We start from the raw sequence: 14,223 nt of genomic DNA, 5'->3' as shown, positions 1-14,223 counted from the left end.
ACCCTTTAGAAGCCTATTTGCCTAACTTCCCTGTGGTCGACTATGATTACAGCTTTTTCTGTTCTAGAGCATTAGATTAAATTCTTTCATATACTTCGATATCGAACTCGTATGTATTGCAATATTACTCAGGGTTACCCGTAATTCTTCTAATGTTTCAATGACCACCACTGCAAGATCATAAGCATAACCAATGAAAGTGACGTTATGTGGCATTTCTAGTTTGCGTATTTTGTTATAATAGAGGTTCCGCAGGGCTGGAGCTAAGATGGATCTTTGTGGTACTCAACATGCGATTTTAATGTGATGTTTTCACCCATTCAAGAGCTCTCTATTATGAAGGTATCTTTTACCAACCGTTCCAAATATGGTGATATTATTATGTATCGGAGCGTTTGTACAATCCCCATACATAGAGCTGATCAAATGCATCTTTTATATCAAGTGTTACTGAAAGACAGAACTTCTGATTACTATAGATTCCCTCGAATAAAGCAATATTTTGTAAAACCCTCCCGCGTTTTTTATTTCCGCTATAAGTCTTGCCTTGATAAGTTGTTCAAAAAGCTTTCCCATATAGTCGAGCAAACAAAGAGGTCTGTAGGATGTTGTATTAGCTGCAGATTTTTGTAGCTTCTCTTGTAGTACTAGCCTCGGTTTCGTCCATACTTTTGTCTACTCACCCTTGATAAGCTGATGGTACATAAGCCTCAATGAAAAATCAGCAAACATGCAGTTAGTTCTCGAATTTTTTCAGATGGAATACAATAATGTCCTGGGCTTTTCCAAGTTTTACTTTGCTACATGTTGCAATACGTAAGGGTTCCAATTTATGTTCTGGACTTTGGAAAAAAGCTTATTTGCTTTTTCAATCATAATTTCATCCGATAAACGAATAGATGGTCTCGTATACCCTAAGCCCCAAATATCATTTTCAACTTTATCTTTCACTTTTTTCCCTTGCACTAAGCGTTAATCAAATTATGGCTTTTCTAAAAACTGCTCTCTTTTCTTTGTATTGTTGGCTTTTCTTATCTCTGTATATATCTCAACTGTTTATTATTTTAACTCCTATTTCTTTTTTTGTCAAGACCGAATCTTCATGGGAATAGTTTAAATTCAACAGCCTGTGACACGTTCCAGACATGTTCAATTGGAGAAATATTCGGCGATCTAGGTGGACAAGGTAAACGTTAATGAATACCTTATATATACTCTGGACATATATCATCAGAGATTGCGTTTCTGAGCAATAGTTTTTGAGTGTGAATAATAAGCAAAATAAATAAGGAAACAAATGAACTTATCTGACCAAAAATATCCAGAGAATCATGTTCTAAAACTATTTTCAATTCTACAAATTCTCCGAGTTCCTAAATTCAATGAAGTGAAATTTAAAATTTTGAATTTCCATTCATGCGAAAAAAAAACCATTCCAAAGGAATATCAGTAAAATTCATTTCATCTTGTTTTGTCAACAGACGATTATACTTTTCAAAATCAAGTCATTTTTCAATAAATTCTTCTTGTAGCGAAGTCATTTAGTTTAATATTCCCTCGTTAAATGTAGCATTATCACAATTATTATGGTTGGGTGAGTATGTTTCCAGAAATCAAAAAAATTTTAAACAGTTTGGCCCGATTCTTACAACTTAAGGTTAGGAACATCTTTTCTCAATCATCTAGCTACTTCTTGCACTTGATTTTTTGGCATTAAAAATGACCTATGAACTATTTCACAAATTTTAGGAGTACTTTACCGCGGCTAAGATAGTGTATATTGCTGTGAAACACTGATGTGAACGTGTCAAATCTGACATTGGCATCGTGAAGTTTGACATTTTTAATGGTGAACGTACTCAGAATGTGTTGTCATACGAGTACTATTCAAGTTATCTACAGATACTTGGAACATTCATCGTGATCAAAAAATGAAATTAAATCGCCATCATTTTCGTGCGATCATTTTCTGCGATCACGTTCGATGTGGATTAAACCAAGCAGAATAAATTGAACTGCGGTTCTTCAAAAGACGTCTATAACATCGTGATAGGTGACGAATTATGAATCTATGCATATGAACCCCAAGTGCTCAACAATCGTATAGGTCTTTCAAGACGTACAAAATCCAACAATCTGTTCGCGCACGAAGCACTTCGAAGAAAATAGTTTCTATATATATTACCATCGTAGAACGGTCAATTCTAAATGGTACAAAAGCAATTCGTTGCTCTTCTACTATTGAAAAAATCAGGGAAATCAATCGCAGCAGACGAATTATTCTCCACCACGCCAATGTGAGTTCTCACACATCATTTCAAACATATCAATCAAAACATCGAATTGATGGGTCATCCGCTGTACAGTCCTTGTTTGGCACCAAATGATTTCTTCTAATCCCTCAGATCGTAAATAAAATTGCGAACTCAACTCTTTTCTACACCTGAATAGGTGATTGATTAATTCAAATCACATATTTTAAAGATACCTCTAACACAATGGAAAAAATACTTCCGACAACTGGTTCAAACGCATGCAAAAGTGTATGGATCTCAATGTAGAATATCCAATTATGAATATTAATTCTTATTTGTTTACTTCAAATCTTAAATAGCAACCGTCATAAAAATGACTTGAATAATTATCTGCGTATTGATGACCAGTAATGTTGTTAAAGCTTCCGCTCGAGAGCAGCGCACAAAAACTTTCTTTGAAAATTAAATTAAAATTCAAATGTGATCAGTTAATGCGTTCAGTAACAAGAGATATGTCTTCTGACAAAAGCTGGTGCGCTACCTGTAGTTACGCAAAATATTTCAGTCAAGTTTAGTCCCTGTTTCACAAAATGTTAAACGAATTCCGATAGTATATATTCTCTTTTTGTTTTTTCGAATTTTAGAAGAAAGATTGCTCCTAACCACAATATTGTTAAAGTACCGCGCAAGGATTGAAGAAAATATCAACAATTTCATCGAAGAAAATACTAATTACAATATTCCGTTCAATGGCGTCGATCTGTTGTTTTCGTAATTTTTCTAACGTTTCAGGAACTCACCTTTCAATAGTCTGCGTTGTTGCTGGTAAACGTTAATCTGTACCAACAGACCAGCTCTGCTTGTTTATTTGGAAAATCATTAGACAATACTCGCACTTCTCATAAGTATATGCCCCACCAGTGGAACGTATCCTCTGCTGTCCGTATGATTGCATGCATTCTTGTCTTGTTTGAAAATTTCGTTAAATATTAGATGTCCGAAATATGATTTCCTAACATAATGCGCATATGCGTCGACTTCTTTGCTGTATAAAACCATAATCATTTGATCAATAACTTTGATCTCTGCTTTTTAGGTGCCTGCCTAAACACTAACGTCAATTGCTCTCTTATATGTTAGATGTTTATTAATATTGTTAACCGTTTCGGATCCATACTGTTTCCAACACTCAACTTAGATTTCAAAACTTTTCAAAACTCACAGGGCATTCTAAAAGCCGAGAATTTTTTATTTACAATTCTTAATTTACAACAAGTATGACTGAATTTCAATTTCATTACTTTAATCAAAAATATACACCAAACGCTACAAACTGTACCTACAGGTATAAACTGCCAGGCATGCCAGGTCTGCTCTTGATCAAATTGTAGATCTTGACTTTTTGCCCTTGCCTGACTATCATGCATTCCCAGACAGAAGAAATATTCGTCACTGAACTTATTCAATTGCTCATCCCATTGAATTCTCTCTCTCCTCCGAAGCAGATGGCGATGACGATATTCACATGTGAAGACCAGCACTCCGTATTCGATGCATAGTATTAATAAATACTTGAATGATCGTAAGCACACTGTTTTATATTGCATTGGTGGGTACATAAATGGACCAACTTCGCATAAACACGGAGCACCGCCTGTACACTTCAGGTATTTCACTTGGCTAAAAACATATTGAGAACTGTATTTTATCTTTGTGGGGACAATCCAACAAATAAGTCTAAAAATTCAATAATTCGTTGCCAGATAAGTGACGATTGGAATCTGAAGAACATTGATGAGATCTTTTTTGTCAGTCCGTCCATTTTAAATTTATTTAATTATTTACTTCACTATCATTAGAAGTTTTATCATGCGATGAATCAATGAATCAATATACAAAATAATGGAGGACTACAGTAGGTTCAATATTCTATGGACTATGGGATTAACTATAATTCGTTATAGTTCCACTTAAACCCACTGTCATCAATTTAAATCGTGAGAGTAATTTCTATCATAATCGTTTGTTGATATAACCTTTCAGTAAATTCTTTGTAATACTTTTTTTTTCAAAAAGAAATATATAATTTCATTAGAAATCATGGAATATTGGTGAAAAAAAAAAACGGAAAAAAATTCTGACCACATTTTCTCAACAACAAAACAATATAGAAAGTACAATAAATTGCAGCAGAGAGTTTTTATAATAACGTAACAAAAAGTATTTGTTAAGTCAAACCAATTACTTTTTCGTTCAATTGATAAATGGAAAACAATATTATTTCCGTCTTATACATACTGGGAGAACTATAAATTTGTCATTTATACATTAGATAATTCTGGTTACACATTAGCGAATATTTGCTTCTAATCGTCTTCGACTAATCTTAATTGAACTATCTCGCATCACTTAATATCCAAGATATTAGAGGCTTAGTCTAAGGATATTCATGGAAAACATAAAAATCATTAAAAATATGATTAATTCCAGTTTCTAAATAGTAAATATATAAAGTAAAAACAGTGAGAATGATGATTGATTGATAAATCTATCATTCAAAAATGAAAATATACGAAAATTAGGAATTGAGAAGGTTAAAAAGTCTGTATAATCTCTTGAGGTTTATAGAATTCTGATCCATGGAAAGTCAAACTAATTGTTCGTCACCGTGTTATTTCCACAAAAGGTTTATCATATTAACCTATCAGAAAATTTTATTTTTTCTTTAACGAGAAGTGAGTAAAAAATTTTCGGGAAAAATGGTTGGAAGACACAAATCTTGCAAGATAAAAAATACTTCGAAAACCGATACATTCATGAAAGGAATGTTTCGAATCACTGAAGTAAAAACTGAATAATATAATTTTATGTTCTATTTTCAATTTCTGGATTTACATTAACCATATCAATTCAGCTGCTAAATCACTACTTCTTGATATAGTACTCACAATAGAGTATTTAATAGTAATAAATTTATTTGATTTTCATTCGTGGACAGACATTTCAAAAATTTATAAAGCATACATTTTTCCCCTATTTTTTGTTGACAATATAATTTTAATAAGAGATATTTATTATATTGACGTGGTAATTTTTGTCATATGATCAAAAACAGGTTTCGAATGACGTAACTATATAGTGCGATCCAATTAACTCCCATTTAATTCACTTTGTTTTGGCTATCAGTACATCACTGATTCCATTTTCTTGGGGTTTACAGACGAATCTATGGATTTATACCTAAATTAAGTTGTGTTCTGTTTATTTTTATTTTTAATGAAAAATATTTACTTAGGATAAAACTATGGTTGCGGGCTAGTGAATTTGGAGAAGTTATAATTTTATAGTAAGTATATACTATTTTCTTGAAGAATAAAAATGTGAATATAGTGAAATTTGGTTTAAAACATAGTATCTTCGATCATTAACACGTTAAGCACCACCATGTTAAAAACGTGGCCGGGGGCTACTTGATAAAAATGTATGAGAAAAGCTCTTTTAACTTCATCTTTTTATATGATTCATATAGTAGATATTATTTTTTTTTTCATGAAAAAGTTCTGGTACTCAAATGGGCACATTAACAGGAATTAACGTTTTTGGCCACTTCTATGGCTGTGAATACTGCGTTTGAAACCAGCTATATTCTTCCAATATTAGTTGCAGATTATAAAAACTTATAGTCCGGGAGACAGTGACAGATTTTCATGTCCAATTTCCTCCCAAGTGAAAATTCGTAAAATACAATAGGAAGTTGTGTTATAAAGCTTCGCGACCATCAGCTGCGGTTCCGGTAGTGGGGCAGGCAGCGGCAGCCTCCCACGCACGAAGAAAAAAAAGTTTTTTTAGTCATTTTCTCCCATTATAAAATTTCTCGAATAATAATTTTCTTGAAGAAAAAATCAGCTGACCATAATATGGGGGATTATACGTCAGCTGGCCTCTCGAATATGTAAAAATAATTTATATTTTCAATGATTTCCTCTCAACTTAAAATTAATCTGGTGATAATTTATATGTTACTGTGAATGAAAATTAATGTCAGCTTGCTGTATCTTAGTGGAAAGTTCATCAGCTGGTAATTTGAAATGTGTAACCTAGCAGCATCTATCACCTACTGAATCTTATCAGCTGACGACTTTTCCCTTGATTTACAGCTAGCTGATTTTTTTTATTATTTACTAGAATATATTACCTATTCTCTTATAAATTTCCACCCGGAAGGAAATCACTTTGCTCTAGTTGATTGGCAGTATACTTGATTTGAGTATGTTGATAAAAAATATGACTTTTAATAATGAAGGAAATATAGGTATAACTAAAGTAATTAATCAATAATTTATTACAGCATAATATTATCAACCAATGAACTCTTGTTTTATCATAATGAATACAAATGATAATAACAATTATTCATTTTCGCTCTCACTTTGGATTGAGTCGCTTTCAATTTCGTCGAATTCACTGTCAGATTCACTGTAAGAGTAATTACATGTGATCATGTCATCATCATCATTATAATCTGTTAAAAGATAAAAATAAATTATTAGTACGCGTGTATAGTAACATATGATCAATATGAAGAAATAATTGATACCTTTTTCAAGCTGAATGGTTATCTCATCAATCGACGTCCCAGAAAACCAATGGAATTCAAATCGATTATCAATTTCTTCCTAACCAAAATCTAAAGGTTCTTCAGTTGTAGGAGCTTAAGGTATGCGTGAGACCAAACTTGGGCAATGTGACACGCCCTTAAATATTGGTTAGGTTCTGATTCACATGAGGGTAGCGAAGAATCTTCAATACCTTTTTTGGGTAGCTTGAATTCATCTGTATTGTCCAAAAACTTATAAGTTTTCTGGAACATCGCAACCCTAGCGTCGATTATCTTTTTTAATCGATTAAAGTTGTACATTTGGCAAGTAAACTCTTGAATTTTGGCAAATAAATCTTCCCTGTTCATCGATGGCTCTGACATTTGAACAAAACACTAGGTAAAACCTTCAGATTTTGACATGATAGTATAGGGCGCTTTTTGCCTTTTCTAAAAGAATGCAAGGTTGAAATCACATCCTGTATATGCATGGAATGCCGGAAGTGCTGCACTTAAACTCGATCCCAAAGTTTCTTCCACTAATTTTCCGAATTCCACTTTGTTAGTAAGTATTATGAATAATATGTATATATAAGGAAAATAACAAGTGATCCAGTTCTAGAACGTCATTATCATTATGTTTTTAATTTCATTATTTTTGTTTATCTTTGTTTTTTTTTAGCTTTTTATCATTAAAAACATAATCAGATCAGAAAACTTAGATGTGGAAAATATATATAGAGGTTAGAACTATTTGACTTCAACGAAACAAAAACCAAGCGTAATTGAGGATATACTGAACAACTTCAAGGAAAAAAAATAACTTGATTTTTATAGAATTCTCATAAGCTATATGGTAACTGAATCATGAAATGTCAAACCAATATTCTACCTCATGCTCGCAAAAACGTTGGTATGACACCACTTATGATGAGATGAAATTTTTTTTGTCCGTAATATTGTGGATGGAAATTATCCGGTTACCTCAAGTCAGAGATTACTGGTCAAAATATGAGATATATACAAATAAACTGAACTCTATTTTATCAGGAAACAGAATCGAAATACTAATAAGAACATATGACAACTTCAATCCTCCAGAGAAATGTACCGGTTGTACCAAAAGTAGAATTTTGTATCGATGAGACACTAGTTCCCTTTCATGGCCGTCTGAGCTTCAAGCAATAAAATTTGGAATAAAATTATACAAACTGTACGTTTGTACATATAACCTGAAGGTATTACGGCAGAGACAAAACTGGTGATATAAATATTTTTGGTGCCACTAAGACTGTCCTGGAGTTTTCAGAAAATTAACAATTTTTATAGTAACTCACGAACTTCAAAAGAGAATGGAGACTTCATGTTCAAACAGAAAATAATTGTTGATGTTGTAAGAGCAAAGTTCGAGAAGTATCAATCTACGAGTTAACAAAGTAATACAGGTTGTACTGTTTTGAAATGGAAGAACAGAAAAGATGTTTTGATGATTTCAACAATTCAATGGTTTCTGTAAGAAGACGTGGAGAGAAAATAGAAAAACCGACAATAATTGTAGATTATAATAGACTACTCTACCAGTTTACACAAAGGGATCAATGGTACCGAAAATTAGCAGTATAGCTGATAACAGGAACTACGCTAATAAATGCGTATTATTTACATCAGACAGTAACAAATAAAAAATGTCCGACACTAAGTTCAAAGAGTTAGTTGTAACTGAAAGTTTGTCAAGACCTCTCAAGCCTAATCAAATTAACGTCAATCATGTTTTAGTGGATGATAAGAAGAAAAGGAGATACTTGGCTTGCTATTGAAAACTAAAAAACAGTCATGATTGAAACTATGCTCAAGTTAAATCTGCACAAATTCACTGCATATGAAGTGCTCGTAAAATTTTTTTTTATTTTAATATATACAAATATATACAAATGATACTCTATGAAATTTTTCATGTCATTGGACAATTGTAATAATATACAAACAACTTCAAAATTTCATCGTTTTCAAAAAATTTTATTACCAAGTTATAAAAATAAATATGACAAAGTATCTCTTCGAGAAAGTTGTAACTATATTTTTCGTTCCTCTATCCCTCTAGGTACATAAATAAATAGTTTTACAGTTAGTTCCAATGGAGCATTAGGGCACTATACACTACTTATAAGTTATAAAATACATTCAATGGCACAGAAGGAAATAAACAATAAAAAAACGGTTAATGATTACCAGCATTCCCTATACCGACGTCGGTTCACCGCCATATTGGTAGTGAGCATTTTAGCAGTTCAAAAAGAAAACGATTTATTGCAAATGTGATGATAATAGGATGAAAATATTATAATCATTTTGTAAATAAAGTTAGAGATATATTATTTCAACCACTTTTTCAGAATTTGGCAAATACTTTATTGCATCTCTTGAAGGGGAAGAGGATATGAAGGATGTAATCGATGAATTTTGTCAATGTTATATAATTGTCACTGGCCTGCTAGGTAAATACAAGTGTTTTTAACAATTTACAGCTTTGAACTTGCAAGTTTATTTGACAACCCATTGATCAGCTGATAGTGGCTTCTTATTCAGATTAGTTGAACATTTCATTCAATCAAAATGGCGTACGAAATTGTTTTCAAAATGGTTAATTCGAATAAAAATGGATAGTTTCCCAAACGCCTTCACTCTTACTGATGATGTGCATCCCATGAAACTGCGAACAGTAGGTACTGAAAAAGCTATATTCGTCGTCGATTCTAGTAACGGATTTATGTTTTTATGATTTATGGAAAGTTTTAGGGAAGAATTGGATGGTTTTAATAAAGCTGATGTGGAAAACTACCGCTTCACAGTCCTGGAACTCTTCAAAATTTCTTCTGATTCATTTTTAAGATCTCATAATCTGTTAGTTTTGCAGGTTCTTTTATACCAGTTCCTGGGAGATGGACTGCCAGCTGTCCATCCATTTCTTAGGTGGTCGTCCGGGTTTTCTTTTCCCTATTGGTTTCCCTTCAAGTACGATGCGTGGCAGTCTACTATCTTCAATTCTTCTCAATTCTTCTCATTTTAATTTGACCTAATTGTTTGTTAATTTGTCACACCCATTATAACCATCGTTGAGTAATCAATTAATGAGACCGAAAGCCAAACATACAAAAAAAATCACTTTTTTTGTATACAAAATTAACAATAGCATTCATATATTTTTTAAAGAAATCCTCAATTCACAATACTGAGAAAAATGTTTCTAAAATTTATTTTTTGTCCCTTCCATGTTTAAACTTGCAGGTCGGTTTATACCAAATAAGCATTAATTGTAGGGTGATACAATTAATCTACAATTATATATACAATTCTGAGAGAGATGATTAAAATCTTGTTTTTTTCAAAAAGCTGCTAATTGTATATTTACAATGAGAAATAATTGTCGACCAAAAACTAAATATCCTCAATGGAAAAACGAGTATATTCTTCTCAAGTGACTTATATGTACTCTGTCTTCCTCAATATATTTTAAGTTTATGAAAGGTCAATTCACGAAATCATCTCCTTTTTCCCTTTTTCTCTCTCTCCATATATTATTTTCTCACTAAATCTTAAATATTGTTATTTTGACCACAAGACTGGACCACAAAACTGTGAATCATAATAGTTTTCAATATATTCAAAATATTCGACTCAACGAGAACATTCCTTTACTTCTTTACATGTTCCAATGGAGTTTACTATAAATAAACATTTCAACAGTTAACTCGACCAAAAACTCACTGCTACATTATTCTTTACCGTCAGCGTATATTATTGAAAATATGAGGAAAGGTAATAAATATACAAATAATTTTATTTATCCAAATGAATCATCAAATTTTCGTATTAACTAATCTTAAAATTATTCGAAAAATTCGTAGTACGGAACTCACGGAGCTTTACGTCAAGATGAAGGTGGGGGCAAGAATATGTTTGTAGATTGGTTCATATCACTAACTGGTACTCAAAACATACGTATAGGATGAAAAAGTAAATTATTTCCAATTCTGGTTCAAATTTATTGAATATGTTCTTATTTCCTAATTCTCAGTTGTAATTCCATACTCCTATGAGATTAACTTAATTCATGAATTTCCTTCAATCGTACAGCTCATACCATGCATAATGTTTCCTACTTTTATTCGTCGAAAAGTGGACGAATACGTTGTTTAGCATTTGAGATAATTGATCACCTTTATTACTGTCTTTCAAATTTGACTTTTCATTTCAGTTTATATTTATTAATTGATTCACTAAATTACTTGTGTCCAAATCTTAACAAAGTAACAAAATGGCCCAGAGCAATGAAATGGGCGAATCGAACACCTTCATCGGGAAACACATGGACTGTGGATCAGGAAGATGTATGAGTATTCAGGCGATGCAAGCTCTTTTTGAATTAAAAGAAAACAATCAACTCTGCGACGCAACTATTGTTTTAGATGATGGAGCCGAAATTCCTGTGCACAGAGCAATTCTCTGCGCTTGTAGCTCTTATTTCAGGTAAACATTAAACTGTTTGATGATATATTGAAAAATAACATCATACTATGATATGTTGATGAAAAGACAAATTTTCGATAAAAGTTGGAGATTGGGGAGCATAATAAAAAGGGTAACTGGAACTGCAATTTAGAAAAAAGTATTATCTAAGGAAATATTATTCTTGAAGTTCTCAGTAGGTAAATATCACCAAATAACAACCATAAATAAGGTTTTCCGTCAAAAAAGTAATGTTTCAATTTCAAACTTTTCCACTCAAAATTGAACAATTATTACTAAACTGTTAATAATAAACTTTAACCACGATAAAACAATAAATATATTAAATTCACTCTACTTTGACATTCGCACTTGATTTAGGTTAATACATTCGAAGTATGTCAAACTAAATTTGTTCGCTCTGTGTGTTCTCAACATACTGGTGTAGCTTTCTATCTTTGTCGGCGTAATAGGATAGTTCAATGAAATTTTACCAAAAGATTTTGTTCAAATTTTTATGGAGTATCAGTGACATAAATCACGTAAAAAAAACAAAGCATTGAATCAAAATTTTGAAAGTTGCGCCTTATCATGGTGTCGAAATTTACAGCTATGACGTCATTAGAGTTTAGAGATAGGTAAGCTGAGTAGCACTAGGATTACGTTCATAATAACATTTTTCGTATAAACTAAATGTCATTTTTGTTTAGCGTTATTTTTGAATAGTTTCCTAAATCTGTTATATGAAGCGAAATATATTAATACCGATTCTCCCATTTTGTCGAGAATTGATCAGTGTAGAAAAAAGGATTGTCATTATGCAAACGGTAAGTATCATATGTCTCAAATTTTTTAGTTCATATAAGATATTATATTCATATAATAGTTCAGTGTTCATGTACACGTAATTTCTTTTTATTTAAAATGTAAGAATATGAATATATGACCAAGTAGATTGGATCACATTGTTAAAAACCTTTCCATTCATATTTTCCGTGTTTTTAGTTTTTTAAGAAATTATAATGAATTTTACTAGGTTTACTAAATATGTGGACAAGTTTGTATTTTGTATTATATTTTTAGTGCATTATTTTTCAAATTCGCGTAAGTTTGCTCATTTCATTAACCAATACTGATATGTGATCTGTTATATGAAGCTATTTTCCTCTCCTTTAAAATTGGAGGTTCGTCATAGGGCAGATATTACATGCGCAAAACCGATATGCAAGGTGTCAATATAGAGTTTGAAGTTGGAATGAATTAGAGATGATAAAGATCCAGTTTAAGAAGTAATATCTAGTTTTTGAGCCTATAATTGTATTATTCCTCTATGTTTTAGATATGTTCATAAACTTTATTGAGAAAATGCCGTGGGTTATGTTCATCATTTCTTCAAAAGTGAAGGACTAGACCACACAAGTAAGAACTATCAAATGTTGTGATGAAATGTCGTGATTGTTCTGCTTCTGAAGAAGATTGCAAAAATGCGGTGTTGTTCTTAATATGTTTGCAAAGTAGAAGCTTCTTCGATGGAAGGGTGTGAAACTGACAGATATCACTTTTAAATGGAACGTAAAAAAATGTATTATTACCCACAACACCATCTAGATCTGCTCTTGGAGTAAAACAAGAGTTGAAAATAATACCATGAGGTACTATCTTTTTTCGTTCATAAAATTGAAATTGATTCTATTGACTTAAACAACGCAGATATATTTTGGAAATATCGATTCAACAAATAGAACAAAATTGCCTCAAGAAATTGATTCAGAAACTGAGGACAATTTTAAATGTGAGTGATCTGAAATGAGATATGCATCCACAACAGAATTCCTCGTATGTACTGTTGCGCATTGTACAACGGTTAGATGGAGCACTAGTAAAAATATATATTGGGGGCCAACGTTTTCGAACGGTTACTGCAAAAAGAGACTTTCATTTAGAGGAAGGTGTTTTGTTCCATATCTTCATTGCTGATAGTAATATCACTCTTAAATGCAGACGCAGATGGATTTCACAAATTTTAAAATAAATAATAGAATTATTTCTCAAATATTGTGATTATGATTGAAGGATTTGTTTAAATAGTTTCAAATAAAGTGATAAATTTTCAAATTAAAGCTATTGAGAATGATACTCTCATTTTTTTTATTCATTGCAAATAATCTTGCAAAAATATTAAGCCACGATATTATCTAAATACTTTCTCCTGTCGAAATCATCTTCCAGAGCTCCTAAGTTGTCATCATTTTATTGAGATGCATTTTCTTTTCATTTTATACTCGGAAAAATGATGGCTAGCGATGGCTTCATTTCGACCAGATTTATGTGGTTAAATCAAGAATATTGATCCAATTTCATATAATCGGGATAATCGTGTCAAGTGAAAAATTTGAGAAATCTGATTAACCGACCATTGTATGTTTTTATTTTGTACTCAGTTCGATGATTATCGAAGTCTACATTTCCACAAAATGGCATAACTATTTTGTCCACAGCTAGATTCCTTTGCCGATTGATATTTTAAATATTACTTTTGATCCGTGACAAGTGGCATAGCGAATTTGAGAGAATTATGAACATTGATTTAAAAAAAATACTAACTGCATTTTTCTGGGGTTGTCTCAAAAATATCTTGTTCAACACTTGTTGGAAATTCGATTTTACACTCGTTTGCTTCAGCTTACGTCTCGTGGCTCCATTATGCAAATTCGTAAAAAATATTTCATTTTAAAAACTGTGTATACCATATACTACAAGGGTTGCTACTTAAGTTATGAGATTGATAAAGGAAAACAAATTTTTGGATACGTTTGAACCAATTCTCCAAGCATTTCCTCTATTCTGTTCCGTTTGAAATGTTGG

At 31.8% G+C, this 14,223-nt stretch overlaps 1 protein-coding gene across 5 annotated transcripts in view; it reads left to right on the top strand.

Annotated features, from left to right (window-relative positions):
- The first annotated feature begins 11,083 nt into the window (after window positions 1–11,083).
- Window positions 11,084–14,223, top strand: part of LOC130897566 (kelch-like protein 10) — a 19,316-nt gene continuing 16,176 nt past the window's right edge. For 3 of the 5 annotated variants that reach the window (XM_057806496.1, XM_057806499.1, XM_057806500.1), the window contains exon 1: window positions 11,084–11,379. In XM_057806496.1, coding sequence (XP_057662479.1) covers window positions 11,168–11,379 — 212 coding nt within the window. In that variant the 5' untranslated portion in view covers window positions 11,084–11,167. Of the gene's footprint in view, window positions 11,380–12,041; window positions 12,186–14,223 lie in introns of those variants that run through there. The other 2 variants (XM_057806498.1, XM_057806497.1) reach the window with 2 other exon arrangements.

Source organism: Diorhabda carinulata, chromosome 8 (genome assembly GCF_026250575.1).
Source record: "Diorhabda carinulata isolate Delta chromosome 8, icDioCari1.1, whole genome shotgun sequence".
NCBI lineage: Eukaryota > Metazoa > Arthropoda > Insecta > Coleoptera > Chrysomelidae > Diorhabda > Diorhabda carinulata.
This window is presented reverse-complemented; position numbering and strand designations above follow the sequence as displayed.